General features: G+C 42.6%; 1 protein-coding gene across 3 annotated transcripts in view; it reads left to right on the plus strand.

Moving 5' to 3' along the window:
- GNE (glucosamine (UDP-N-acetyl)-2-epimerase/N-acetylmannosamine kinase) overlaps window positions 1–27898 on the plus strand; it is an 86899-nt gene that overhangs the window by 8854 nt on the left and 50147 nt on the right. For 2 of the 3 annotated variants that reach the window (XM_066367668.1, XM_066367666.1), the window contains 2 exons: window positions 17192–17271; window positions 21413–21536. In XM_066367668.1, the coding sequence (XP_066223765.1) occupies window positions 21486–21536 (51 nt within the window). In that variant the 5' untranslated portion in view covers window positions 17192–17271; window positions 21413–21485. Of the gene's footprint in view, window positions 1–17191; window positions 17272–21412; window positions 21537–27898 lie in introns of those variants that run through there. The other variant, XM_066367669.1, reaches the window with a different exon arrangement.

Raw genomic sequence — 27898 nt, forward strand, 5'->3', positions numbered from 1 at the left:
ATTTTATATTTGTGTGAAGGTCATATTTTTACATTTTTGAAACATCATATTTAACACTGTTCATTGCTACAGGTTTTCCAGCATCTGGATTACTCAGAAGAAAGGAAATGCCACAGTTGTCAGTGTACCAAAAGTAGTTTGCAGAAATCCTAACTGCAGTCCTTGTTGGCAATGCTTTAAGAATTCAAAATGGAGTTTCAAATGGATTCTTTATGAAAATTTAGAAAGGAAGGGGGAAAATCATTTATTAAGTGTATTGTCAATGACTGTGCTGGGTGATTTACGTATATTATCTCAATTCTCAGGAAATCTTTGAAATTGGTGTTACCTATTGTTCTAATTTTACAGGTGAATAGAGGAAATATTTGAGTAATTATGGCAACACCCATCTGTTATACGACCAAGTCATAAGTGGAAAATTACAGTAATGACTCACAAACTCCAGTGCTTAAAAGGTCACACTGTAAATATGGGTGTACAGTTCCATAAAGATGTTAGTGAAATGACAACCAGCAAGATTAAAGTCATAAACAGGAAAAACTGGTGGCAAAGCTTGGGCAGATGCACTTAATCACATCATTGTAAAGCGCCGTTCCGCTGGGTTTACATAGAGACACGAAGTCCAAATGAATTTTTAAGGAGTTTATTAAAAGGGGGAGATTTATTAATAAGCCGGCTGCATATGACAAACACAGGGTATAACTGACCCAAATCGTGCAGTGTCCAGTATAGCTCCGAGGCTAGTTATATACACTTGATTACATACAGATTGGCGGGAAAAGGTGGAGGAGGGGAGTGTAACATAATCATTATCAAGCTTATAATATCCGTCTATAGGATTTATAAAAAACATTCCTATATATTAAAACTTATAAGGTAACACAATAGCGAAGGATGTCGTTTGATATATTAAAAGACATTCTTAAATCTTTTTGTGTCCATCTGCCATTCCTTTGTCTACAGGTACATACATCAATCACACGTTTTCAGGATAGGATGGGCTTACATGATGTCAGAGGATTAAGCATTTGTGAATCACCCACTAAGGAGAAAGAAAGGGGAAGAGGAAAGGGCTTGCCTAATCTTTCTACAGTTCCTCCACACCTGGCAGGTGTTTACCTTCCTCCTCACAGGTGTGGGGGGAGGGAGGGAATCCAAGTCTCCTTCCCATTTCCATTCAAAACCCAGCACAAAACCTCTCCATTTACAACACAGTGCTGTCGTCCATCCTGAGCTGGTGCAGAAATGTCGTCCATTTCTACACAAGTATAGAAATCATATTTACAAAATCTCTCTGAATGCTTGGCCTAAATTGTCGGGAGCCGATCAACAAAACTTTGGCAGCTAATTGCAGCCGACTGCTGGCTGACAAGGTCACAGCAGGAGAAGACCCACAACTGCTGGCTGACAAGGTCACAGCAGAAGAAGATCAAAAGCTGCTGATTGACAAAGTCACAGCAGAGAAGACCAATGGCTGCCAATGGCTGCGGGTTGACAAAGTCACCGCAAAGGAAAGGCACAATGATACTTCCCCCTTTGACCTTTTTGTATTAATCTGGCCTTATATCCCCCTTTTTTCTGGGTGTGTGCTATCATTTATGGCACAGGGATAATAGTACCGTGCTTTCCCTGTAGATTCGTAGTAATTTCTTTGGAAATGAGACAGAGGGTGTGAGTTCCACAGAAAAGCCTGTAAACCCCTTGAACTGGGCTCATAGATATGAGAGGCTGGCTATAATATCCCTCATAAAGGGTTAAGTTTGTAGGAGAATTTCTTCTCATTAATCATGTTAGAAAGAATAGATCGTGACTTATGAATAGGTAGGAAACAGTAACTATACACAAAGCACCTTTCAGCCTTCACTTAATTCATCACTTTTCCTCCCTAGTCTTTTCATGTGGTAGAGTAGAGAAACTTTCCTTTCTTCTTGCATACCTGACCTGCAGGTGGTGGAACACTCTGAGAAGAATAAAGTTAGAACTTAACTAGTATATGAATATAGTAAATAAATAAAATTTGACTAGACAATAGGATCTTAGGTAAGATAGAGTTATTAATCAGTACTGACCTTTTGGAAGTTTGTACCAATATTGTTATTGCTGTTCAAGTTATTGTATAATTGTACTTTGAATGACTTACCACCTGATTTATAGTTTATAGAAATGAATTAACTGTTACCTAGAAAATGTAACCATAATGAAACAAAAACAATGATTAATCAATGTATTCTGAATACCATGTGATTGTAACTTAGTGTGTGTGTATAAAAGTAAAGTTAGACCAGCCATTGGCAGAGATGCCTGGCAGTAAATGCTAACGAGAGAATAAAGAGAAAGAAAAGAATTCGGCTCTCTCACTTGATTTGCACTGACGCCGTCTCTTCCTGTGGGACCCCTGGATTCCCCCCGGGGCTGGACCCCGGCACTAAATAAAAAAAAAAGCCCTTTAAGCTTCCTAGTAAAAGGGGTTTCCTACACAGTATGTCTCATCAAGCCAGGAAACTCCCACATTCCTCTCCCCTCACTCTCTACAGAAAGGACAGGGCAAGAAAACTGACTCTTTCTCCTAAAATATTAATATTAATTTTTCCATTCTTTAGTACCTTACCACAACATGTGTACATACAGCTTGAAGTCATCTTTAGATATCTTGTTTCTTTAGACCTCATACCTGATTAACAATTGACCTGCCTATATATCCACCCTTCCTGAGCAAGAGAGGGAATTTTGGGTCCACTTCAGTGCCTGCCTTCCTAGTCAAGTGCTAGATACCGTGATTCTCAAAGGAATGTCTATTCCACTGCTGGAAAGCAGCCAGACAGCAGAGCAGTGGAAATCAAGCAGCTTCTTTAGCAACAGAGTGATCCCTTCGCTGAATCTGTGAAATTTACTCTATCACCTCTAAGACCTGATGTGAAATTGTGAAATGGCATAATGCTAAAAATTAAAAGCTGGGTTGTATCTTTCTCTATGCTTGCTACTGTATTTCTTTAAAAAAAATAAATTTATTGTTGCCTGACCAGACAGTGGCGCAGTGGATAGAGCGTCGACTGGGATGTGGAGGACTCAGGTTCGAGACCTTGAGGTTGCCAGCTTGAGCGGGGGCTCATCTGGTTTGAGCAAGACTCACCAGCTTGAGCCCAAGGTTGCTGGCTCGAGGAAGGGGTCACTTGGTCTGCTGTAGCCCCCTACCCCCCCCCCCCCCGTCAAGACACATACAACTAAGGAGCTGCAACAAGAATTGATGTTTCTCATCTCTCTCCCTTCCTGTCTGTCTGTCCCTATCTGTCTCTGCCACAAAAAAAAAAAAAAAAAAAAAAAAAAAAAAAAAATATATATATATATATATATATATATATATTGTTAAATTTATTTATTTTTTACAGAGACAGAGAGTGAGTCAGAGAGAGGGATAGACAGGGACAGAGACAGACAGACAGGAACGGAGAGAGATGAGAAGCATCAATTATTAGTTTTTCATTGCGCGTTGCAACACCTTAGTTGTTCATTGATTGCTTTCTCATATGTGCCTTGACCGCGGGCCTTCAGCAGACCAAGCAACCCCTTGCTGGAGCCAGCGACCTTGGGTCCAAGCTGGTGAGCCTCGCTCAAACCAGATGAGCCCGCACTTAAGCTGGCGACCTCGGGGTCTCGAACCTAGGTCCTTCCGCATCCCAGTCCGATGCTCTATCCACTGCGCCACCACCAGGTCAGGCAAAAAATTTATTGTTAAGGAAAAGGAAAGAAAATCTGGAATGAAAAGTGTTTAAATTGTTCTGTTTAATTTGGACCCGCTTTCTAACAGTAGAGAGTCGAGAAAGCAGGGACGGTGCCAGGTGTTGGCAGCACCACTTGGGGTCTGCTGCGTCCCTGAGACCCCTAGGACTTGGGGTCTTCCTGTCAGTGTCTGGCCTTCCTGGTCAACAGCCCTCTTTGTCTTTTACTTGGTCAATACCTCCTTCTCTTGGACACCATCTCCTGGAAAATGCAAGTCATGGAGATGCTGCACATATAGGATCTGCTGGTTTAGGCCACAGAAGTCTGGTCAGGCCGAATTTCCTCCTCTGGCTCTCTGGGCCTGACGACCGTGCTCACGCTGCCCTGCCACCCACATCTCCTCCTCCTCTCCGGGGTGCATGCTTTATTCTGTAGTCTCACAAACATATTCCTCACTGAACACACACACACACACACACACACGTTAGAATTCTGCAACTTACTAACAAATATAGCTAGTGTTCGACTTACGACCACGATTGGTTCAGCCAGACCGGTCGTAACACGATTTGGTTGTGAGTAGGTTATATATACAGTACTGTGAAATGATGTTATAAAAATCTTTAAGTCATATTTTATCATAATTTTCTTTCATTATAGTTATATACCATAATTTTCTTTGTTCATTTTATGCCATTTGTTTCATCTCTACACCATTTTGTTTCTTATTTTTACATTCGTCAAGTTTAAGTAAAACACTGCACTACTAGTACAACTGGTTTAATATTTGCAAAGACAATTTCCTCTTGGTACACATCTTGGGAGGGGTTTGGTGAAAAATATCCAAGACACAAAACACAAACTGCTGTACCGAGTCTGGGATAACAGTTGAAATGGTGCACGCAGAGATGGTAGTGCTGTCAGAAGCTGGTCCGCACTGTTGTACGTCCAGCTGGGCAACGTCTGCGCTGCCAGACATGGAGCAGTTGTGGCTAGCGATTGTGATCGTAAAGTCGAATGATTGTAAGTTACATAGGTCGTAAGTTGATCAATATTTGTATCTGTTGATAATAAAGCAGAACCTGGTGGTCCTGCCCAGTTTTGCCTGATGGCAACCCATCCAGGCTCCTGTGGAAGCCTAGCTGTAACCGGGCAGATGGGTGGCCCACCTGCTGGTTCCCTCTCTACCTGCTGGCGGGTCTGCCCAGGTCCTTTGAGCTCCACATTCCAGCCTCAGCTGAGGCGGCCCTAGGAGAGCACCCCTCACTCCTTCCTAGGGCCCTGTTTTTTGAAAAAGAGACAGCTTTGATGAGCTTCGATTGACATCTGTCTGAAAGCAGGCCCCTGTGTGCCCATTGCCCCGACAGCCAGCCGACTCGTCTGCTTCCAGTCCATGGAAAGCAAGGCGGCGTCCACGCCTCATTCCTTATGAATCGCCTGTTCTTCCCGGCCGCCTGACTCTCGGGGATCACACTTCCTTTCTGAAACCCTGTGTTCCCATTGACCTTCCCAGAGGCCTTGTCATAAGGCTTTTGACGTTTCTATTTTTAGTTTAGGGCTCTTAGAGGAAATGAGAATGGAGCCAAGCCTGACCTGTGGTGGCACAGTGGATAAAGCATTGATCTGGAATACTGAGGTCACTGGTTCAAAACCCTGGGCCTGCCTGGTCAAGGCACATGTAGGAGTTGATGTTTCCTGCTCTTTCCCACCTTCTCTCTAAAATGAATATATAAAGTTTAAACATATATCCTATTTATTATATATAATATATAGAAGAGAAAGGAGCCCAGGCTGCGGCCTTTCTCTTACAAAGGCCGAAGGTACACTGTGTTGGCGGGCAGAAGATGGCGCAGAGGGGTTGCTCTGAGAGAGGACAGATGCAGGGAGGGAGGAAAAGAGGCCAGAAAGCAGCTCTCTGGGTGCCCTCATTCTAGGGGAGGAGAAGATGAGGCAGGGAAAGGCTTGTAAGGAGCCACCCAGGCCATCTGGTGCGGGAGCCAAGGGAGGGTCAACGCGCCACAGACTACAGAGGTATAGGAGGCTCGTGAGGGTCGCTGCTGACTTTGAGGATAGCAGTTTTAAGAAGGTGCCGGGACCTGAAGACAGATTGGACAAATGAAAGAGTGCATGGGCCTGACCAGGTGGTGGCGCAGTGATAGAGCGTCGGACTGGGATGCGGAGGACCCAGGTTCGAGACACCAAGGTCATCAGCTTGAGCACAGGCTCATCTGGTTTGAGCAAAGCTCACCAGCTTGGACTCAAGGTCACTGGCTCAAGCAAGGGGTTACTCGGTCTGCTGAAGGCCCCCCAGTCAAGGCACGTATGAGAAAGCAATCAATGAACAACTAAGGTGTCGTAAGGAAAAACTAATGATTGATGCTTCTCATCTCTCTTCGTTCCTGTCTGTCTGTCCCTATCTGTCCCTTTCTCTGACTCTCTCTCTTTCTCTAAAAAAAAAAAAAAAAAAAAAAAAGAGTGTGTGGGTGGCTGACAAGTTAAGGCCCTAACTAACCCATTCTCCTGACATGTAACGAAAGGAAGGAAGAGACGGCATTGACACGCAAAGGACATGCAACGGGGAGGACTGGTGTGGGTTAGCTGCCTTGTTCTTGTCGTGGGGAACACTTTGGTACACAAAGAGGAAGGCCGGAACAGAAAGCATGAGACTGAAAAGGCAACAGACAGGAGATAATTGGCAAAGCCAAGTCCTAAGGAAGGCGCAGCCTGGGAAAGTCATACTGAAGACCTGAAGACGGGAGCTGGTGCATTCGTTGAAGCAGCGTGTGGTGTCCCGTGGCGCAAAGTATGATAACATCTGGTAAAGTTGGTTTGGAACTCTTGGCTCAGCCTAAAAATTTGCTTCTAAATTATCCCCAGATCTGAATCTTGGCCTCATGCCAATCTGGAGCCCAAAGCGATTTTATAAGAAGAATGAGAAAAAGCAAAAAGGGTGAGTGTGGCTGGCTTACCCTGTCGCTGTAGGCCCTGAGCTAACTTACTACTCATATTGCTGCCTGGAGAGAGAAAGTGAAGGGAGAGCACACGCACACGCACACGCACACGCACACGGTGGCCAAACCCACAGAGCCGGCTTGAGTCAATTTTTCTTTCAGTCACCTTTAAGGAAGAATTAGATGGAAAGCTAGAACAAGATGTTCAGGCCCTTGGGTGGATTCCCCCACCCCTTCCACCTTCCCTCCCAGGCAGGCTGGGCCTGGGGTTTAGTGCGCTCTGACCGGGCTCCTCTGTAAACACATGACCAAGCATCCTAAGCAGTGTGGCAAGTCCTCCCATTTTCTCAGCGCTAGGAACGACTGGGGTCTGGCGTCAGCTGCCTCAACGGGGTGCTCAAGAGCCTGGAACTGGGCCAAGGCTGTTCTAACATAAAAAGGCTCGCTAATATGTGCTGAGTGAATGAATACCTGAATGCATTCATTATTATGGATATTAGAAAAGGATCGATAACAAACATATTAATCCTACTGGGAGCAGAAAAGGCACTCTATCTCTTGAATGAGTGATTTAAATGTATTTACCGTGCATTGGAAAATATATTGTTAGAAAATTAAACCCATGATTTCACAAATATTATTGGTTAAGACAAGGGGCTAAGTTAAAAAAAGAATTAAAGTTGGTTTCAAGAAAAATATACTAAGTGAGCCCTGACCGGTTGGCTCAGTGGTAGAGCGTCAGCCTGGCGTGCAGAAGTCCCGGGTTCGATTCCCGGCCAGGGCACACAGGAGAAGCGCCCATCTGCTTCTCCACCCCTCCCCCTCTCCTTCCTCTCTGTCTCTCTCTTTCCCTCCCGCAGCAAGGCTCCATTGGAGCAAAGATGGCCCAGGCACTGGGGATGGCTCCTTGGCCTCTGCCCAGGCGCTGGAGTGGCTCTGGTCGCAATAAAGCGACGCCCCGGAGGGGCAGAGCATCGCCTCCTGGTGGGCAGAGCGTAGCCCCTGGTGGGCGTGCCGGGTGGATCCCGGTTGGGCACATGCGGGAGTCTGTCTGACTGTCTCTCCCTGTTTCCAGCTTCAGAAAAATACAAAATATATATATATATATATATATATATATATATATATATATATATATATATATATTTTATATATACACACTAAGTGAAATAACATTACAAGAAGATAAGACAGCCGTTGGACTGAGATACGTTGTCTCCTGCATTGGCCTTCTCACCCATCCGAACATGTGTCGCCTTCAGTCTGGGTTGGGGGAGAAGGGAATTTACTGAATGTCAGGTGCTGGGTGTACACTTTTCATAAGTGTCTCCTTTAACCTGGTCACTGCCCTCTAAATATTATCTCTATAGAAGTATCATCAGCCTTACAGAATTTGAGTAATTTGTCCAAGATAGATCAGCTGTAAATGGCAGAGCCTGAATTCAAACACAGCTCGGGCTGACTTCAGAGCCTTGCTCCTTTGTCTGCAAGGGAAGAGTGAGTCTGCGTGCAGAAAATGTTCCACGTGGGGGAGGAAGCACGAGGGCGTTTCCCTGGGAGGTTCTCTGTCTCTGGGAAGTCAGGCCGAGTCCAGCCACTGAGCCACTGTGGGGGATTTGACAAGAAATCCCCCATCTGAAGCTTTCATCCTAATCTGATAGAAAAGGGAAAGAAATAAAAGCACTTAGAGAGTGAGTGGGCCACTACCCATGGCACCGCATACTGGAAACTAATACTATGGATTATCCACTGCAAAATATTTTTGTACTTATCCCCATATTTGAGGGATGTCTCAAGTTTTCTCAGTCCCCTCCCACAGGGGTCTCTAGCCCCTTGACACTCAAAGAGAAGAAATTTAGCTGGGATATTTAGCTCAAGCCTCTGTCTGTCTGCCCAACCATGTGATAACCATTTATTCCATTTCTGCAGCCACCTCATGTTGAATGGACAGGGGTGAAGGATGCCCATTCTGTGAGGCATTGTTCCGAATTAAATGCTTCCCCCCCCCTGCTGCCCCAGTTCATGTGTTAAACCCTACCCCCATCCCCAATATGACTGTATTAGGAGGTGGGACCTTGGAGAGGTAATTAGGATAAGGTGAGGTCATGAGAGTGCAGTCCTCATGGAATGGGGGCTTCCCTCTGCTCCCCACTCCATGAGGATACAACAGGAAATCGAGATGTTCACAGTCTGCAACTAGAAAGAAGGCTCTCACCAGAACTTCACCATGCTGGCACCCTAATCTCAGACTTTCTGTCTCCAGAACTGTGAGTAATAAATTCTGTTGTCTACAAACCCTGTGCTATGATAGTTTGTCATACAGCCTGAACAGACTGAGACGGGAGCCCCAAAAGGCAAGTTGGGGAAAATGCCCTCTGTTTTTGGAATCCCTTTTAACCCACAAACAGCCACAACCAGGCTGCAGATTTCAGCCTGGAAGGGGGAAGTACAGTCATGCTCACCTGCTCACTTCCTCATTGCCCTCTGCCGCTCCACTCTCCTCTCTCTATCCATGGGCTGGAAGAAGGGGACTTCTTTTCTCTTGGAAAGAATTTTTCCTGCCTCATCTCCTTACTTTGGTGACATTTGACCTCACCCTTCTCTGGAATCACACAGTGAGGGAAGATAACAGAAAGTAAGTCTGGAGGTGTTTTTTTTTTTTTTTTAAGATTTCATTTATTCATTTTTTAGAGAGGGGAGAGAGAAAGAAAGGGAGCGGGAGGAGCAGGAAACATCAACTCCCATATGTGCCTTGACCAGGTAAACCCAGGGTTTTGAATCTGCGACCTCAGTGTTCCAGGTCAACGCTTTATCCACTGCACCACCACAGGTCTGGCTGGAGGTGTTTTTTTAAATTGTATTTTATGTGTTGTTGCATTTCACCTTTAGAAAATCTTGGTCTCACACTATGGCATTGGCCAGGCGCTCCCGGTTTGAGAGGTGGGCTGGTGCTGCAATAGGTTCTCCCCTTCCCCTGAAGGGGGTCTCTACTTGCTTCCTCAGTGGCTTCCCTGAGCTTGCCTGCCAGCCTGAGCCTGCGGTCTCTGCAGAACCAGTAAGTGCTTCTGGGAGCAGGAGGAAGACTGTTCGGAGTTGGCTCCTGCAGAGCTGGCAGCAGTCCGTGTACTGACGTGGGCAGTGACCACACGGTGTGTTTGCCTTGTAATAATTCATTGAGCTGCACACCTTATGATTTGTGCCTTTTTCTTGTATGTATGTTATATTTCAAGCAAAAATGAGTTAAAAATTCCTTTTGTTTATTGACAAAACTCCAACCTTAACTAGAAGATGATAACTCAAACTAATTACCTGACTCGTGGAATTAGCACTGCCTTACCATACTCCCCCATAAACATCAAATATTGTGATATTTTCTTTTGCTTATTATTTTTAATAATGTCTACTATTTTATTATAAAGCTATATGCCAATTATAGAAAAGTATAAATAAGAATAACAATCTGAAACTTTACCACCGGGACAACTATTATTTTATATATACTAACAAAAATTAGGGGATATTGCAAAACAAATATGAAGTGATAAAATATCCCCTAATTTTTATAAGCAGTGTATATACATATACACAGATATATATCTTACAATAATAGGGTCATTTTATTTTAAGTTTTGAAGCCTACATTTTTCACTTATTAAGATCTTGTGAACATTTTCCATAATTAACTATACTTTGAAAATAAAATTTAAATGCCTGCAAAACATTTTATGTTGAGTCATTATACTATTGTAGGTCATCCATTCATTTTTTTCATTCATCCTAACACTCCACAAATATTTACTGAGCACCCACTATACTCCAGGCACTGGGTTGGGTACGGGGAACACAGTAAGAACAAGTTCTTCCAGTCTATGGAGAACACTTAAAAACTAATGAAACCAGTAAAAATCCAAGTTGGAGTTTCTCATAGAACTTGTTAAGTTGATTATAAAATGTATATGGAAAAGCAAAGGAGGAAAAAAGAATAGTAAAGAACATCGTAATAATAGAATAGTTGAATAATGAAGACAATGTGTCTGACTTCTCTAAGTTCTTTCTTTTTTCCCTTCATTCAGTGAGAGAGGAAGAGAGGCAGAGACAATCTCCCACATACGCCACAACTGGTATCTACCCAGCAAGCCCACCAGGGGGCGATATTTTGCCCATCTGGGGCATTGCTCTGTTGCTCAACAACTGAACTCTTCTTCGAGTCTGAGGCAGAGGCCATGGAGCCATCCCTAGCGCCAGGGGCCAATTCGCCATGGCTGCAGGGGTGGGGGGGGAGAGAGAAGTGGGAAGGGGGAAAGAGTGGAGAAACAGATGGGTGCCTTTCCTGACTGAAAATCGAACATGGGACATCCACATGCCAAGCCAATGCTCTATCACTGAGCCAGTCGGCTAGAGACCCTTAAGTTCTTAAGAAGCATAAGTTAAGATTGGAAATCTTGTTTGAATATGCTTAAATTTTTTTTAATTTATTGATTTGAGAGAGAAATATCAATCTGTTGTTCTATCCTTTTATTCATTCATTGGTTGATTCTTGTATGTTCCCTGACTAGGGATCAAACCTACAACCTTGGTGTATCAGGATGATGCTCTAACCAACTGAGCTACCTTGCTAGGGCACTGAATGTGCTTGTTTGAATGTTAAATTGCTTTAGGCATAAAACATGCTTAGTGACTACAGAACAGTTATTTACATATCTATAAAATATGTAAAATATACACTATCCATATAGTTTTGACCTACTTTTACATTTAACTTTTTTTTTTTTTTACAGATACAAAGAAAGAGTCAAAGAGAGGAATAGATAGGGACAGACAGACAGGAACGAAGAGAGATGAGAAGCATCAATCATCAGTTTTTCGTTGCGACACCTTAGTTGTTCATTGATTGCTTTCTCATACGTGCCTTGACTGTGGGGCTACAGCAGACCGAGTAACCCCTTGCTTGAGCCAGCGACCTTGGGTCCAAGCTGGTGAGCTTTTGCTCAAACCAGATGAGCCTGCACTCAAGCTGGCGACCTCGGGGTCTCGAACCTGGGTCCTCTGCATCCCAGTTCAACGCTCTATCCACTGTGCCACCACCTGGTCAGGTGACCTACTTTTACATTTAATAATGTGCCCTAGAGTCTGACCTGTGGTAGCGCAGTGGATAAAGTGTCAACCTGGAAACGCTAAGGTTGCCGGTTCAAAACCCTGGGCTTTCCTGGTCAAGGCACATATAGGAGTTGATGCTTCCTGCTCCTCCCCCCTTCTCTCTCTCTCTCTCTCTCTCTCTCTCCTCTCTATAATGAATAAATAAAATCTTTAAAAAAAAATAATGTGCCCTAGGAAGTGTTTCATGTTGATACATATAGACCTAAGTATTCCTTTTAACAATGACATGTTATTTCACAATATGAATTGTCTATATTTATTTAACCAGTTTCCTATTGAGAGTTACTTAGGTTATCTCCAATTTTCTAAAAAAAAGATAAAATGATCATAATTGTACATATATCTTTGTACACATTTGCAGGTATATATGTAGGATAGATGACCTGAAGTTGAAGTGATGAGTCTGCACATTAAAAATTCCAGTAGAGCAACTTCTCTGGCCCCGTTTTGTGGACCAGAGAACCTTGTCCGGGATGCGCTCTACTAAATAAAGCTTTTGCTATTTCAAAAAAAAAATTTCAGTAGATGGTGACAAATTGTTCTCCCCAAAGCATGTAATCTTTTATATTCTCATCAACAGTGTGTGAGAATTCTTGTTTTTCCAACAGCATCACCATCATTATATATTAGCAATATATTTATATAATGCTTTTTGGCTTTGTAAGATTTGCTAGGCAAGAAATAATTCCTCCTGGTTTATTTTCATCTATGTTTCCCTGAGTACTAATGAAGATGAAGATCTTTTCAGATATTTATTGAAATATTTGTAGTACCTCTTCTAAGAATGATCTGTTTTTCTCTTCAGTTGTTTTTTTCTCTATCAGCTTGCCTAGTTTTGATTGTATATATATTTTTAGGAATTTTATATATTATAGTTATCAAGCATTTGTCTGAGGTATATGTTGCAAATATTTTTTTCCCAGTCTTCTACTTCCGTGGGAGTTGTAAATTTCTATTTAATATAATGTGTCTGTGCCTTTTTTCTCATGACTACTAAGTCTTTCCTACCCTGTGACTATAAAGATATTGCCCTGTGTTTTCTTCGAATCCTTTTAGAATGTAGATTTTGAATCAATCTGAATTTATTTCTGAATATGCATATAAGGTAGGAGTTCACTTTAATTTTTTTCTTGTGGCTCTCTTATTACCCAGCAGCAATATTATTTTTGAATAAATCTTTCATTTTCACACTGTTTAGAAATTCCACCTTTATCATATGCTAAATTCCTATGAACACGTGAGTCAATTTCTGGACTCTATTCTCTTTCTTTGATTTATTTGTTTTTCCTACTCCAATACTGCATTGGTTTAATTACTGTAGTTTTATAGATTTTTTTCATATCTAGAAGTGCAAGTTCTCTATTTTTTCCTCAAACTTAAAAAAAATAACATTGCAGATTTTCTATTCTAGAAGAACATGAGAAATGGTTTGTCATGTTCAATTAAAAATCTTGTGAACCTTTTTATTGGCATTGCCTCGGGTTTATAGATTATTTGGGAAGAATCAGCATCTTTACAATACTGTGTTCCCACTTAGGAACATAAAATATCTATATATTTATTGAGGTCTTAAGTCTTCCAATAAAGTTTTAAAGTTTTCTCCATATAAGTCTTGCACATTTTTTATTAGGTTAATTTCTAGGTTCTCTGTGGTCTTTGTGATTCTTGTGAATTGGGGGTTTTGTTTTTTTCCTGTTACATTTTCAGAGAGAGGAAGAGGAGAGTGAGAAGTATCAACTCATAGTTGCTTCACTTTAGTTGTTCATTACTCACTTGCTGCTTGTCATATGCGCCTTGACTGGACAAGCCCAGGATTTTTAATCATTGACCTCAGCATTCCAGGTCAACACTCTATCTACTATGCCACCACAGGCCAGGCCTGTGACATTTTCTTATTTGTTATTACTGGGTATTTTGTATTAAGTCATCTTAGTAAACACTCATTAATTATAATAGTTATTTCAGTTGATTCTCTTAAAATATCTAGGCAAACAACCATGCAAACTATAGGTAATACAGTTGACCCTTGAACAACACAGGTTTGAATTGCATGAATCCACTTCTACATGGCTTTTTACTTCCCAATAAATACCTATGCTGGTTTGGATCCATGGTTGAGTCACAGATGGGCAGGGCCAACAGAATGTATTAGTTGGTCTATGACATTTTATATAGGGAACTTGAGCATCTGCAAATTTTAGAATAAGTAGGGTGTCTTGGAATCAATCCCATAGATGCTGAAGAACAATTAAGTTTTGATGGAGTCAAAAGTTATATGCAGATTTTTTCTTCTTCAGGGGTTGGTGCCCTTAACCCCTACCTTGTTCAGGGGTTAACTGTAATGGCTTTAATTCTTACTTTTCAATATTTACATTTCATATATTTTTCTCATCTTATTGCATTGGTTACAACCTTCAGTGCAATGTGAATAGTGATAACAATAGCGTGAGAAGAGTTTTGTTTACCAACACGTGTGATGCTTACTATAGATTTTGGTAGTTTTTCTTTAATAAGTTAAGGCTTTTTTAGATAGCCTACATGACAGAAAGAGCTTTGTTTAATTTTTTTTTTTTTGTGACAGAGAGAGGGACAGATAGGGACAGACAGACAGGAAGGGAGAGAGATGAGAAGCATCAATTCTTCATTGCGACTCCTTAGTTGTTCATTGATTGCTTTCTCATATGCGCCTTGACGGCGGGGCTGCAGCAGAGCAGTGACCCCTTGCTCAAGCCAGGTACCTTGGGCTCAAGCCAGCAACCTTGGGCTTCAAGCCAGCGACCATAGGGTCATGTCTATGATCCCACACTCAAGCCAGCAACCCCATGCTCAAGCTGATGAGCCTGCGCTCAAGGCGGCAACCTCAGAGTTTCTAACCTGGGTCCTCTGCATCCCAGTCTGACACTCTGTCCACTGTTCCACTGCCTGGTTAGACTGTTTTGACTTTTCTGAAATTATAAATGAGTGTAGCAAATGCTTTTTCAAAATCTAACATATTGGCCTGACCAGGCAGTGGCGCAGTGGATAGAGTGTTGGACTGGTATGTGGAAGGACCCAAGTTTGAGACCCTGACTGAGGTTGCCAACTTGAGCGCGGGCTCATCTGGTTTGAGCAAAGCTCACCAGCTTGAACCCAAAGTTGCTGGCTCAGTCCCTTGAAGGCCCGCGGTCAAGGCACATATGAGAAAGCAATCAATGAACAACTAAGGTGTCGCAACGAAAAACTGATGATTGATGCTTATCTCTCTCTGTTCCTGTCTGTCTGTCCCTATCTATCCCTCTCTCTGTCTCTGTAAAAAAAACAAAAAAACCCAACTAACATATTGTTTTTCTCTTTTGTTAATATAGCAGATTACATCAAAACATTTTCTAAAATTGAACCATCTTCATAGTCCAGAGACAAATGTTATTTGTTTGGTCATTTGATATTATTATTTTTATATATTGTTGAATTTTATTTACTAATATTTTATTTAAGATTCTTTAAATCAATTTAAGTTTTGGTTTGTGCTAGTTTTATGCTAGTTCCATGAATATGCTGGCTTATAATGGTCTATATGCTTCCCATCTGGCTTATCAGTTCTTTCTTTTCTTTCTTTCTCTCTCTCTCTCTCTCTCTCTCTCTTTCTTTCTTTCTTTCTTTCTTTCTTTCTTTCTTTCTTTCTTTCTTTCTTTCTTTCTTTCTTTCTTCTTTCTTCCTTTCTATTCTTTCCAAATCACAGATGACATACAATATTATATTAGTTTCAGGTGTACAAAATAGTGACTATGTAACTTATAAAGTGATTACCCCAATAAATATAGCATCCATCTGACACCACACATAGTTATTACCATATTGTTGACTATATTCCCTATGCTATACTTTTACATCCCCCAATATTTTTAGGAAGTCTTTTTTTTTTTTTTTTAGATTTTATTTATTCTTTTTGAGAGAGAGAGAGAGAGAGAGAGAGAGAAAGAGAAGGGGGGAGGAGCAGGAAGCATCAGCTTCCATATGTGCCTTTTTCAGGCAAGTCCAGGGTTTTGAACCGACGAGCTCAGCATTCCTGGTCAATGCTTTATCCACTGCACCATTACAGGTCAGGCTACATTCCCAAATTTTAACAATTTGTTTACTGATATATACTTCTTTTTTTTTTTTTTTACAGAGAGAGAGTCAGAGTGAAGGATAGACAGGGACAGACAGACAGGAATGGAGAGATGAGAAGCATCATTAGTTTTTCGTTGTGCATTGCGACACCTTAGTTGTTCATTGATTGCTTTCTCATATGTGCCTTGACCGGGGGCCTTCAGCAGACCGAGTAACCCCTTGCTTGAGCCAGCGACCTTGGGTCCAAGCTGGTGAATTTTTGCTCAAACCAGATGAGCCCGTGCTCAAGCTGGCGACCTCAGGGTCTTGAACCTGGGTCTTCCGCATCCCAGTCTGACGCTCTATCCACTGCGCCACCGCCTGGTCAGGCTGACATATACTTCTTAATTCTCTCTACTTTTCACCCATCCATCCCAACCCTGCTCCCATCTGGCAACCATCACAATATTCTTTGTTTCTGCTTTGCTTCTTTATTTTGATTTTTAGATTGCCTATATAAGTGAAGGCATATGACATTTGTCTTCTTCTGACTTATTTCACTAGAACAATACACGAGGTCCATCCATGTTGTTGCAGATGGTGAGATTTCTTTCTTTTTTGTGACTGAATCATATTTCTTTGTATATATATATATATACACTACTTCTTCATTATCCATTCATTTATTGCTGGACACTTAGGTTGCCTCCATAGTTTGGCTATTGTAAATAATGCTACAATGAATATATGGATGCAAATGTCTTTTTGGATTAGTGTTTTGGGTTTCTTTGGATAAATTTGCGGAAGTGGAATTGCTGGGTCATTCTTTGTCTCTTGTTATAGCCTTTGTTTTAAAGTGTATTTTTGTCCGGTATAAGTATTGCTACCCTGGCTTTTTGTTTCTATTTCATGAAATATATTTTTCCATTTCTTTACTTTCAGTGTGTGTCTTTTGTTCTTGTAGACAACATATGTAAGGGTCTTGTTTTCTTAGCCATTCAGCTACCCTATGTTGTCATTTGATTGGAGCTTTTGATTCATTTACATTTAAAGTTATCATTGATAGATATATAGTTATTGCCATTTTATTATTCATATTTTTAATCTTTTCCCCCCTCTTCTTCTTAAAGAAGTCCCTTTAACATTTCTTGTAATACTGGTTTGGTGGTAATGCATTCCTTTAGCTTTTTCTTGTCTAAGAAGCTCTTCATCTGTCCTTTGATTCTAAAAGATATCTTCGCTGAGTAGAGTAATCTTGACTAATCTTGATTGTAAATCTTTTTCCCCCATCATTTTAGATATTTCGTGCCAATCCCATCTGGCCTGCAAAGTTTCTGTTGAGAAGTCAGCTGATGGTCTTATGGAAGCTTCCTTATAGGTAACTAACTGCTTTTCTTTAAAAAAATTTTTTTGATTAATCATATTTTATTACTATTTAAAAATTTTTTTTATTTAGTGAGAGGAGGGGAGGCAGAGACAGACTCCTGAATGTGCCCTGACTGGGATCCACCTGACAGGCCCACCAGGGGATGATGCTCTGGCCATCTGGGGCATTGCTCCATTGCTTAGCAACGGAGCTCTTCTTACTCCCTGAGGTGGAAGCCATTCTCAGTGTCTGGGGCCAACTTGCTTTAATTGAGCCATGGCTATGAGAGGAGGAGGGTTGGAGTAGCAGATGGGTGCCTCTCCTGTGTGCCCTGATGGGGAATCAAACCTGGACATCCACATGCCTGGCCAATGCTCTACCACTGAGCAAACCAGCCAGGGCCTTGATTGATCTTAGAGAGAGAGCCAGGGTAACAGAGAGACTGACAGAAACACTGATCTGTTCCTGTATGTATGTGCTCTGATGGGATCAAACCCACAACCTTTGCGTATTGGGATGATTCTCTAACCAACTGAGCTATCCAACCAGGGCCTAACTGCTTTTCGAATGCTGCTTTTAAGATTCTTTTTTTGTCTTTAACCTTTTGCATTTAGAATGATGGTGTATCTTGGTGTGGGCCTCTTTGGGTTCATCTTGTTTGGAACTCTCTGTGCTTCCTGGACTTATATATCTATTTCCTTTGCCAGGTTAGAGAATATTCTGTCATTATTTCTTCAAATAGGTTTTCGATTCCTTGCCCTCTCTTCTTCTTCTTTTGGTACCCTTAAGAGGTATGCTGGTATGCTTGCAAACTATCCTCAATTTATAAATATTTTGGATTTGTTTTGTTTTGTTATTTTTGCTGTTCTGATGGGTGTTTTCTGGTACCTTATCTTTCAAATTGCTGATTCAATTCTCTGCTTCATGTAATCTACTGTTGATTCCCTGTAATGTAATCTTCATTTCTGACTGGTTCTTTTTTATATTTTCTATCACCATTTTTGTTTCCTATCTCTTTGTTGAAGTTCTAAGATCACTGAGCATCCTTATAACCAGTTGTTGTTTTTTTAAATTCTGCATCTGGTAGATTGCTTGGCTCCATGTTTTAGTTCTTTTTCTGAAGTTTTGTTCTGTCCTTTCATTTAGACCATTTGTCTCCTTCATGTCGTGGCTGTCTTGTGGGGCCCAATGGCAGAGTCTTCCCTGTCATCTGAGCCAGGTGCTCCATGTGTGACCTTTGTGTGGGTTGTGTGTGACCTCCTGTTGTAGTTGAACTCTGAATGCTGTTGGCACGTCTTTGGGTGGGACTGATCTCAGGCTGATTAGTAGTGAGGACTGCTTATGACTACAGTGAAGGGATTGTTGTGCAAGCACCCACCCTAAAGAGCAGAATCTGTGTTAGCAGGACTCTGGTGCCGGCTGAGTCCGCCCTTTGAGCGTGTCATTCATGGGGGTGTTTGGGTGGTGCTCTGGTGTGGTCTGAGGCTGGCCATAGAATGTGTTAGTTCTGGGGCCTCTTGAGAGGTGCAGGCCAAGGTCAGCTGCTGCCTGTGCCCTGCCCAGGGCCACCTAGTGTGAGATACAAAGTGATCTGCAGATGGCTACCCCTTGTGCTGAGCTTGAAGGTGCATGGGAGAGGCTAAGCTGTGGAGTGAGGCTGGCTGCCACTAGCGCCAGGTGTGGGGCTGCTTAGCATGAGGTATGGACATGCTGAGGCCATCTGCTGCTTGTTTGTAATTTGTGAACCTTGAGAAATTTTAGGAAAGTCTGCAGCCTGAGCCAAGACAAGCCATTAGTATGGAAAAGTAATGGGAAGTGGCATGGGTGGGCCCAAAAGTTGGGTGGAATGGGGTCTCAGGGAATCACCAGGGTGGAACAAACAGTGTTGGCCAGGTTGATGGACACTCAGCTATGGCACCTGCCTGTCCCTGCTGCTGGAGGGCTCAGCAAAGAAACAATGACTTCTACTGACACTCTGTCTCAGAGAAAGCTGACCCTCCAGTTTTGTCTAAAGCCAGACAATTCAGTTCCTATTTGTATGTCCCTGGCACCTTTTGAATTGCTGTCCCAGTGCTGGAGCTCAGAGCAAGTGAGTCTGTGAGCAGGCCTTTTAATAGGAATGCCTGGAACCTCCAGCAGCCCTCCGTCTCACTCAGCCACCATCCCCAGGGGTTTTCACAGCCAGACGTAATGGGGATTCTCTTCCAGGTGCTAGAACCCTGGGCTGGGGATCCTGGTACGGGGCTGGAACCCCTTGTTCCTCATGGGAGACCTCCATGCTGCCAAGATATGTCTCCCAGTTTTTAACTGCCACGAGTGGGTGTGGAATCAGCCTGTTCTGCGTTTCCACTCCTCCCATCAGTCTTGACATGGCTTCTTCTGTATATCCTTAGTTATAGGACTTCTGTTCAGCAGACTTCCAATGGTTCTCAATGATGGTTGATCTGTAGTTTAGTTGAAATTTTGATATGGTCATAAGAGGAGGTGAGTACAACATTTACCCATGTCACCACCTGGACCTCTTCATCAGTTTTTGAAAACAGTAGTATAAAGTGTTCTCTTCTTTAAAATGGGTTACTTTTTATTTTTAGCTTTCCCTAAGTAGATAATGTTAGACTGGTGATATGTTCAAATGAACATATACCAATTAAATGGAAATAGCAGATCATCAGCCTGTATCTCCCTTGTCACCAATCTGGTTGCAGGGGACCCTAAGCACCAAAATGCAAATTACACCCTTTATAAAATGTGGTAACACTTTTCTATTCTAATGTAGCTTAGATAAAATATAACAATATTCTGACAGGGGGTGGTGCAGTGGATAAAGCTTCGACCTAAAATGCTGAGTTCACCAGTACAAAACCCTAGGCTTGCCTGGTCAAGGCACAGAGAGAAGCAACTACAACAGAGTTCATGCTTCCCTGCTTCTCTCTCTCCCTCTCTCTGTCTCTGTCTCTCTCTCTCCTCTTTCTAAAATCAAATGCAACAATATTGATTTTTTCTTTTTCTTTTCTTTTTTTTTTCTGAAGCCGGAAACGGGGAGAGACAGTCAGACAGACTCCCGCATGCGCCCGATCGGGATCCACCCGGCACGCCCACCAGGGGGCGATGCTCTGCCCCTCCGGGGCGTCGCTCTGTCGCGACCAGAGCCACTCTAGCGCCTGGGGCAGAGGCCGATGAGCCATCCCCAGCGCCCAGACCATCTTTGCTCCAGTGGAGCCTCGGCTGCGGGAGGGGAAGAGAGAGACAGAGAGGAAAGAGAGGGGGAAGGGTGGAGAAGCAGATGGGCGCTTCTCCTGTGTGCCCTGTCTGGGAATCGAACCCGGGACTTCTGCACGCCAGGCCGACGCTCCACCACTGAGCCAACCGGCCAGGGCCTTGATTTTTTTTTTTTACTGTCATGGAACTCAGGGTTTTCAATGTGCTGAAGTCTTGTGACTATTAAAGAAACTTGAATCCTCTGGCTTAATCTCTTTACTTTACTTTTTAGCTCAAAGTACTATGTCAATAAATGTTTTTGCCTGACTGGGTGGTGGCTCATTGGATAGAGCGTCGGACTGGGACGCAGAGGACCCAGGTTTGAAACCCCGAGGTTGCCGGCTTGAACACGGGCTCACCAGCTTGAGTGTGGGGTCACTGGCTTGAGCATGGGATCATAGATATAACCCCATGGTCGCTGGCTTGAGCCCAAGGTTGCTGGCTTGAGCAAGGCGTCACTCACTCTGTTGTAGCCCCCTAGTCAAGGCACATATGAGAAAGCAATCAATGAACAACTAAGGTGCTGCAATGAAGAATTGATGCTTCTCATCTCTCTCCCTTTCTGTTTGTCTGTCCTTATCTGTCCCTCTGCCTTTGTCAAAATAAATAAGTAAGTAAATAAATAAATTTGAATGTCCTGTGTGAAAAAAACTGTTGAGGTATTGATCATAGATTTTTGTTTCTACCTTCAAGAGACTCAGAAGAAAATAACTTTTCTAGTAGAAAATAAAATCACCAGGTAGAATGGTATATCAAAGACAGGGAAGTAACAATACTCAGACACTACTGTCCAGGAACACCGGAAGAATTTAGAGCCACATTTTTTTTTTCAGTGAGGCAGAGCGCAAGACTTAGTCTGGAATTCAGGTGCCTATTAATGACTGCTCTGTTGCAGCTACACCAAGAGAAGGAACAGCTGCCCTGCTCCTTGATTCAAACAACACTGGGTACAGAGCTTGTGCTACGGGATGGAAATAAACACGTGTTCTTACCAGGAGCTGTGCTTTCAAGGACCTCATGTAAGTGATTTAGCTTTATCATTAAAATAGCCATCAGAAACAAAGGGGAACATTGCAAGAAAGAAGAAAAAAGCTTTGGTTTTAAATCTATCCCACCTATCATTCATTTTTAGTGTCAAAACTGCTAGCTCCCATTACCCATTTTATGGTTCCTTTTTGTTTCTCAGTTGCTGCTGAAACTCATGGTCTCTTAGCCTTTCTAAACTGAAAACTAAAAACGAATTCTCCTTTAGAGTCCTCATGCTTGCATCCGGGAGAGGGATTTGCTCTTACTTTTTGAATCTTCTGCTTCATAAATGTAGTTTATTTCCCAAAGTGAAAGCTTGTTGCAACTATTTTTACTTGTTCCTTTTCTTTTGAAACATGGGATGCAAAGCTGCCTGGCTTGTATTTCTTTTTCTCCCAGTTATTCAACTACTGACTAACCACATTAGGGAGGGAGGGGTGTGCACTTAACTCTGAGTTATACAATATCTAAGCCAAAGAAAGTGAAAATTACCATGCTTATCGCTATGTGAATACATCAAATAGGTTATATAGTATGCTATATTATAATGTGGTTTATTTAACCTAAACTTTTATTGAAATGTGAAAATTCAGATGTTTTAGGAACTCATTATCACATTTCAATTGGGTGATTTAAATATGTATATATTCCATTTAAAGATTATCTACAGTTAGGGAATGGCTTATAAGCACTTTTTTTTTTTTTTTTTTTTTTTACAGAGGCAGAGATAGACAGGGACAGACAGGAACGGAGAGAGATGAGAAGCATCAATCATCAGTTTCTTGTTGCGCGTTGCGACTTCTTAGTTGTTCATTGATTGCTCTCTCACATGTGCCTTGACCGCGGGCCTTCAGCAGACCGAGTAACCCACTGCTTGAGCCAGCGACCTTGGGTCCAAGCTGGTGAGCTCTTTGCTCAAGCCAGATGAGCCTGCGCTCAAGCTGGCGACCTCCGGGTCTCGAACCTGGGTCCTTCCGCATCCCAGTCCAACGCTCTATCCACTGCGCCACCACCTGGTCAGGCTTATAAGCACTTTTCAATCAAATATCATTCTTGCAATTATTTTCAACAGTCTACTTCTATCTGCACTGCTAATGCATAATTTCAATTTGTCTCCCTCAATGAGAATTTATTATTTTTAGTTTTTAGTAGCTCTTGCACTTACATTTAAACTCAAGGTCAGATTTTCTGAGCTTCTAGTTGGAACTTTTTAGTTTTTCTTTTTTTCCTCGTGTCTTCAATAAAATCTAAGAAGTGTTTGTTTCTAGTTATAAGGCTAATAGTTGCTCTGACTCCCATTTTTTATGTGACTGATTTTTTTAAATTCACTTTGCAATGACCATTTCATCCATCTGCCTATATTTGGTGGTTCTCTGACCACATCATCTCTGATATACCATGTATCACCTTTAAGTTATGTTCCAAGGTTCTCTCCCACTTGACACTTTTCAATATTCCGCAGCATAACTTTTTTGCTGTCAGGCTAGTCTTTTTTATATGCTATTCTCACTCCTTTCTTGGTATCTCTCCTTTCTTGGTATCTTCAGTCACACCATGTTCTCTTCTAGGAAACTGCTCACTTAAAATATAAAGTCGATAAGGTCTCATGACAGTATGCATTTGGGAGATAAAGGTGGAGCAGTCAAGGATTCCTCCCAGGTGACTGGTGGATGGTAATAGTCACTGAGACAGAATGGAGGAAGCCCAGGTTTATGGAGGAAGAGAACTTCATTGTGCTGAGTTGACTTGGAGTACCTGTGGAACACATCCAAATAAAGATGTCCTAAAGGGAGTTGGATGTTTGGGTTTGGACTGAGAAGAGTGGGCTAGAGATTCAGATTTACAAATAATTTTCAGTGGTTGTACTAAACCATGCAAGTGTACGAGGCCACACTAGGTGTACACTAAAATGAGATGGATGGGAGGCTAGAGAGGGAATCTTAGGAAACATTAAATTTTTAAACTAGAGGTTTGGGGAAATATAGCAGCAGAGAAATTGCAGCCAGGTGGAAGAAACTTTCAAGAATGAGGTAGTGACTGGCCCCGGCTGGTTGGCTCAGCGGTAGAGCATTGGCCTGGCATGTGGGAATCCTGGGTTCAATTCCCGGCCAGGGCACACAGGAGAAGTGCCCATCTGCTTCTTCACTCTTCCCTCTCTCCTTTCTCTCTGTTTCTCTCTTCCCCTCCCACAGCCAAGGCTCTATTGGAGCAAAGTTGACCCTAGGTGCTGAGGATGGCTCCATGGCCTCTGCCTCAGGCACTAGAATGGCTCCTGCCACAACGGAGCAACGCCCCAGATGGGCAGAGCATCGCCCCCTGGTGGGCATGATGGGTGGATCCTGGTCAGGCACATGAGGGAGTCTGTCTGACTGCCTCCCGCTTCTAATTTCAGGAAAGAAAAAAAAAATGAGGCAGTGACCAAGAGTGTAAAGAAGGGGTTAAAAAAAGAGAAGCTGGAGGGTGGGAAAGATGGGCAGTTGGAAAAAGTGTGTTGGGAAAGCGGGCATGTGGCCAGAAAGGCACCACTGAATGTCAAACACAAAGCAGAACAAACAGAAGACACTGGGTTCCTGCAGAACTTGACATTCTAGAAAATTAAATTTAATAATGTCTAAGAGTCTAATTGTCTAAGATTTAGATAACTACTATATGTAAAAAGATTATAAAAAAGAGCCCTGAACTGGCCAAGAGTAGAAGTATAACAGACTGGGACTCAGGGGTCTTAGAAAAATCTGGTGAAACAGGTAGGACAAGAAATGCAACTGGGTGCCTTGGACTAGGATAAGCAGTGCATTCAAAATAGATATAAAGTTGGCGGGGGGGGGGAGGGGGGAGTTATGCTTTATCACAAACCTGTATCTCCAACTCTGTGTTCTCCAGGTCCTCAGACTCCTGAAAATGCCCTTTAGGTGCTGCCTGTTCAACATATCCTACTAGAGCTTGTTACCGTCTCACCTCCTCCAGCCCATCCTCACCTGCTTCTCTAATTCACATACCAGCACTGCCAGCCACTCAGTGTTTTGAAATAGAAACATCAGTCATTCTCTTCCATTGTCATCCTTTCTGCCATCAAGTTTTGCCCATGTCCTCGCACTCTTCATTTCCACTTCCTTCACCTTAATTCAGGTCCCGAAATAGATTTTCTAACTGGCCTCCCTTCTCCTAGCCCTTCCTCCTATTCCCAACTCATCTTCCACAATTCTAATTAAGCAAATCTGATCATGTCACTCTCCTGATTAAAAAATCTCCCAGACCTAGTGGGGAGAAAGTCTGACCTCCTTAGCATGACATCACTCAGGGCCCTTGCCGACCTGGCCTTACTCCCCATCTTAGTTGCATCTCCAGTTGCTTTCTGCCTCCACACATCTGCAGTTACTCCTTGATTTTCAACTCACCGTTCTCTTTTACACTTGGTTCACTATAAAGACTGAGCCACACTCAGTGGATAGAGCGTCGGACTGGGATGCAGAGGAGCCAGGTTTGAGACTCCGAGGTTGCCTGCTTGAGCGTGGGCTCATCTGGTTTGAGCAAAGCTCACCAGCTTGAGCCCAAGGTCGCTGGCTCAAGCAAGGGGTTACTTGGTCTGCTGAAGGCCCACGGTCAAGGCACATATGAGAAAGCAATCAATGAACAACTAAGGTGTCGCAACAAAAACTGATGATTGATGCTTCTCATCTCTCTTCATTCTTGTCTGTCTGTCCCTATCTATCCCTCTCTCTGACTCTCTCTCTGTCTCTAAAAAAAAAGACTGAGCCACAGTGTTATACCACTAAGGTCATAAGCTTGGGTGCTGGAGGAGAGTAGATGGGGGAGCCTGAGTACTTGGACTAGACAGAGGGAAAAGAATTAGGATGGCAATGACTCTTGGATAAGAGATGTGATCTCCTGGTTTACCCCAATGCTTATGAGACTGTATTTATTAAATAATTCATGACTCAAGGGTATATCAGGGAGATAAGTATACCTAGCAGAGCTATCTTCAAGGAATGTATGATCTGATAAGAGAAGGAGGACATATGGAGAACTAAAGGGACTGATTTCCTCAGGGTCCTTATAAAAACATCAGATAGATAATAAGTAGGAAATGAATAGTCAAGACAATTGCTACAGTAATTTGGAGGAGGAAGAGATTATTCTGGGATAAGATGTTCATTCAGATTAGGTTTCACAATAGAGCTAGGTGTAGAGCTAGGGTTTGAAGCCCGAGCATGGTGTAAGCAGCAGAGGGAATAGACTTCTAATTGTGGAGAATGACATCAACAGAGGCAGAGAGTAATCTGTTCAGAGCAGAAGGACCTGGGTAGGGGAATAATGTTGGTAAGGCCAGAAAGAGGCCATGGCATGATTGTTGGGAACCTTCAATGCCAAAGTTAATCCCCCAGGCATACTTTACCTAGTGGGGCATGGGGAGAGAGGAAAGTTTTTCTAAACAAAAAGATGACTTAATGAAAATCGTCTTTTAAGTACACTAACCAGGCAGTATTAGGCAGGACAGATTAGAGAAGCGAGGGGAGGCAAGCCGGAAGAGCAAGGAGAAACATGACAATTTAGGTCGGAGATGCCATATTTGCTTAATTCCAAGACACGATTGACATAACAGATTTTTGTAATAAAACTCTATACATTGATTAAAAATAAATCTTGAGCGTAGGTATGTAAAATCATGAAAATATGGGTATCTTAGAATTAAGGAACTAAGAGAATGAAGACATGAATGAACTAAGGTGGTGATGGTAGAAATGGGAGGGAATGGTAGATATAAAAAAATAAACCTCATATTTTGAAGAACTTGACAAATTGAATGTTGAAAGTCAGAGAGAGAGAGAGAGAAAAAATTAAAATATGACTCCATGGCCTGACCTGTGATGGCGCAGTGGATAAAGTGTCGACCTGGAATGCTGAGGTCGCCGGTTCGAAACCCTGGGCTTGCCTGGTCAAGGCACATATGGGAGTTGATGCTTCCAGCTCCTCCCCCCTGTCTCTCTCTCCTCTCTCTCTTTCTCTCTCTCTCTCTCTCTCTCTTTGTCTCTCTCTCTCCCTCTCTCTCTCCTCTCTAAAATGAATAAATAAAATAAAATAATAAAAAAAATATGACTCTGATTTTAAGTCTGAATGAAAGTGGCAGGTTGTTATTCTTAACAGAAATGAGGAAGTCAAGAGGGGAAAATAAAAACAAGCTAAATTTTATATACTGAATTTGAGATGAGGAAATATCTAGCAGGCAATTGAAGTCATGGGCCTAGAGCTAGAATGGTCAGGCTAGGGCCCTGACCATCCAAGGAATTATCTGCACAGAAGTCAAAACGAAAGACTGGAGAGTGAAAGAAATCTGAATGGTGGCGTATGTAGAGGACTAGGGGCAGAGGTGTACCCGTAAGGGAGTGGCCCCATTTAGGGACAGGAAGCAAGACAGGGACAAAAAAACAAAAATAACTTGAAAAGTTGAATTAGATTCATTCCAGAGGAGGGGGATGAGAGACCTGAGAAGGGAGGGGTTGAGGCCTTTTTGTTCATGCTTTGGATTTACAGACGTTAATTATGCACATTTGGATGTGTCTGAAGCCTTCACATAGTTGTTAAGAGGCCGGCTTCAGTACTCCAACGATTGCCACGTGGGACCCCATTTTCATTTTGAATGGTGACAATTCCTCAGCTGCAGGATTTTTGGCCCGGGTACCTTGGCTGGATCTTCAGCATCTGTTGAGAAATCATGTCATTTTCCCAGAGGCTTATTGCTGGTTTTGAGTGCTGTTGATCTTAGCCTGATCCTTTGAAGGTCAAAAGAGCACACTTCCCATGTAACTCTGATGAGCAGTTATTTTAGAACGTAATTTTGTTGAGCCAACTTTTTTTTTTCTACAGAGACAGAGAGAGAGTCAGAGAGAGGGATAGATAGGGACAGACAGGAACGGAGAGAGATGAGAAGCATCAATTATCAGTTTTTCGTTGCGACACCTTAATTGTTCATTGATTGCTTTCTCATATGTGCCTTGACCGCGGGCCTTCAGCAGACTGAGTAACCCCTTGCTCAAGCCAGCGACCTTGGGCTCAAGCTGGTGAGCTTTGCTCAAACCAGATGAGCCCACACTCAAGCTGGCGACATCAGGGACTCAAACCTGGGTCCTCCACATACCAGTCCCACACTCTATCCACTGCACCACCGCCTGGTCAGGCTGTTGAGAGTCAAAGTTAAAGACAAACTAGGTTTTAACACTTTTCCAGTTCTTCCAGAATTGCTGTGCCAATTAAACTTTCGGCACTCCTATTAGTCAGGGGTGACTGAGCACTCTCTGGCTTATCTCATCTCCTTAGCAGACCAATATGTAATAAAATTATTTATCAGTTTAAAATATAA

This window comes from Saccopteryx leptura, chromosome 2 (genome assembly GCF_036850995.1).
Source record: "Saccopteryx leptura isolate mSacLep1 chromosome 2, mSacLep1_pri_phased_curated, whole genome shotgun sequence".
NCBI lineage: Eukaryota > Metazoa > Chordata > Mammalia > Chiroptera > Emballonuridae > Saccopteryx > Saccopteryx leptura.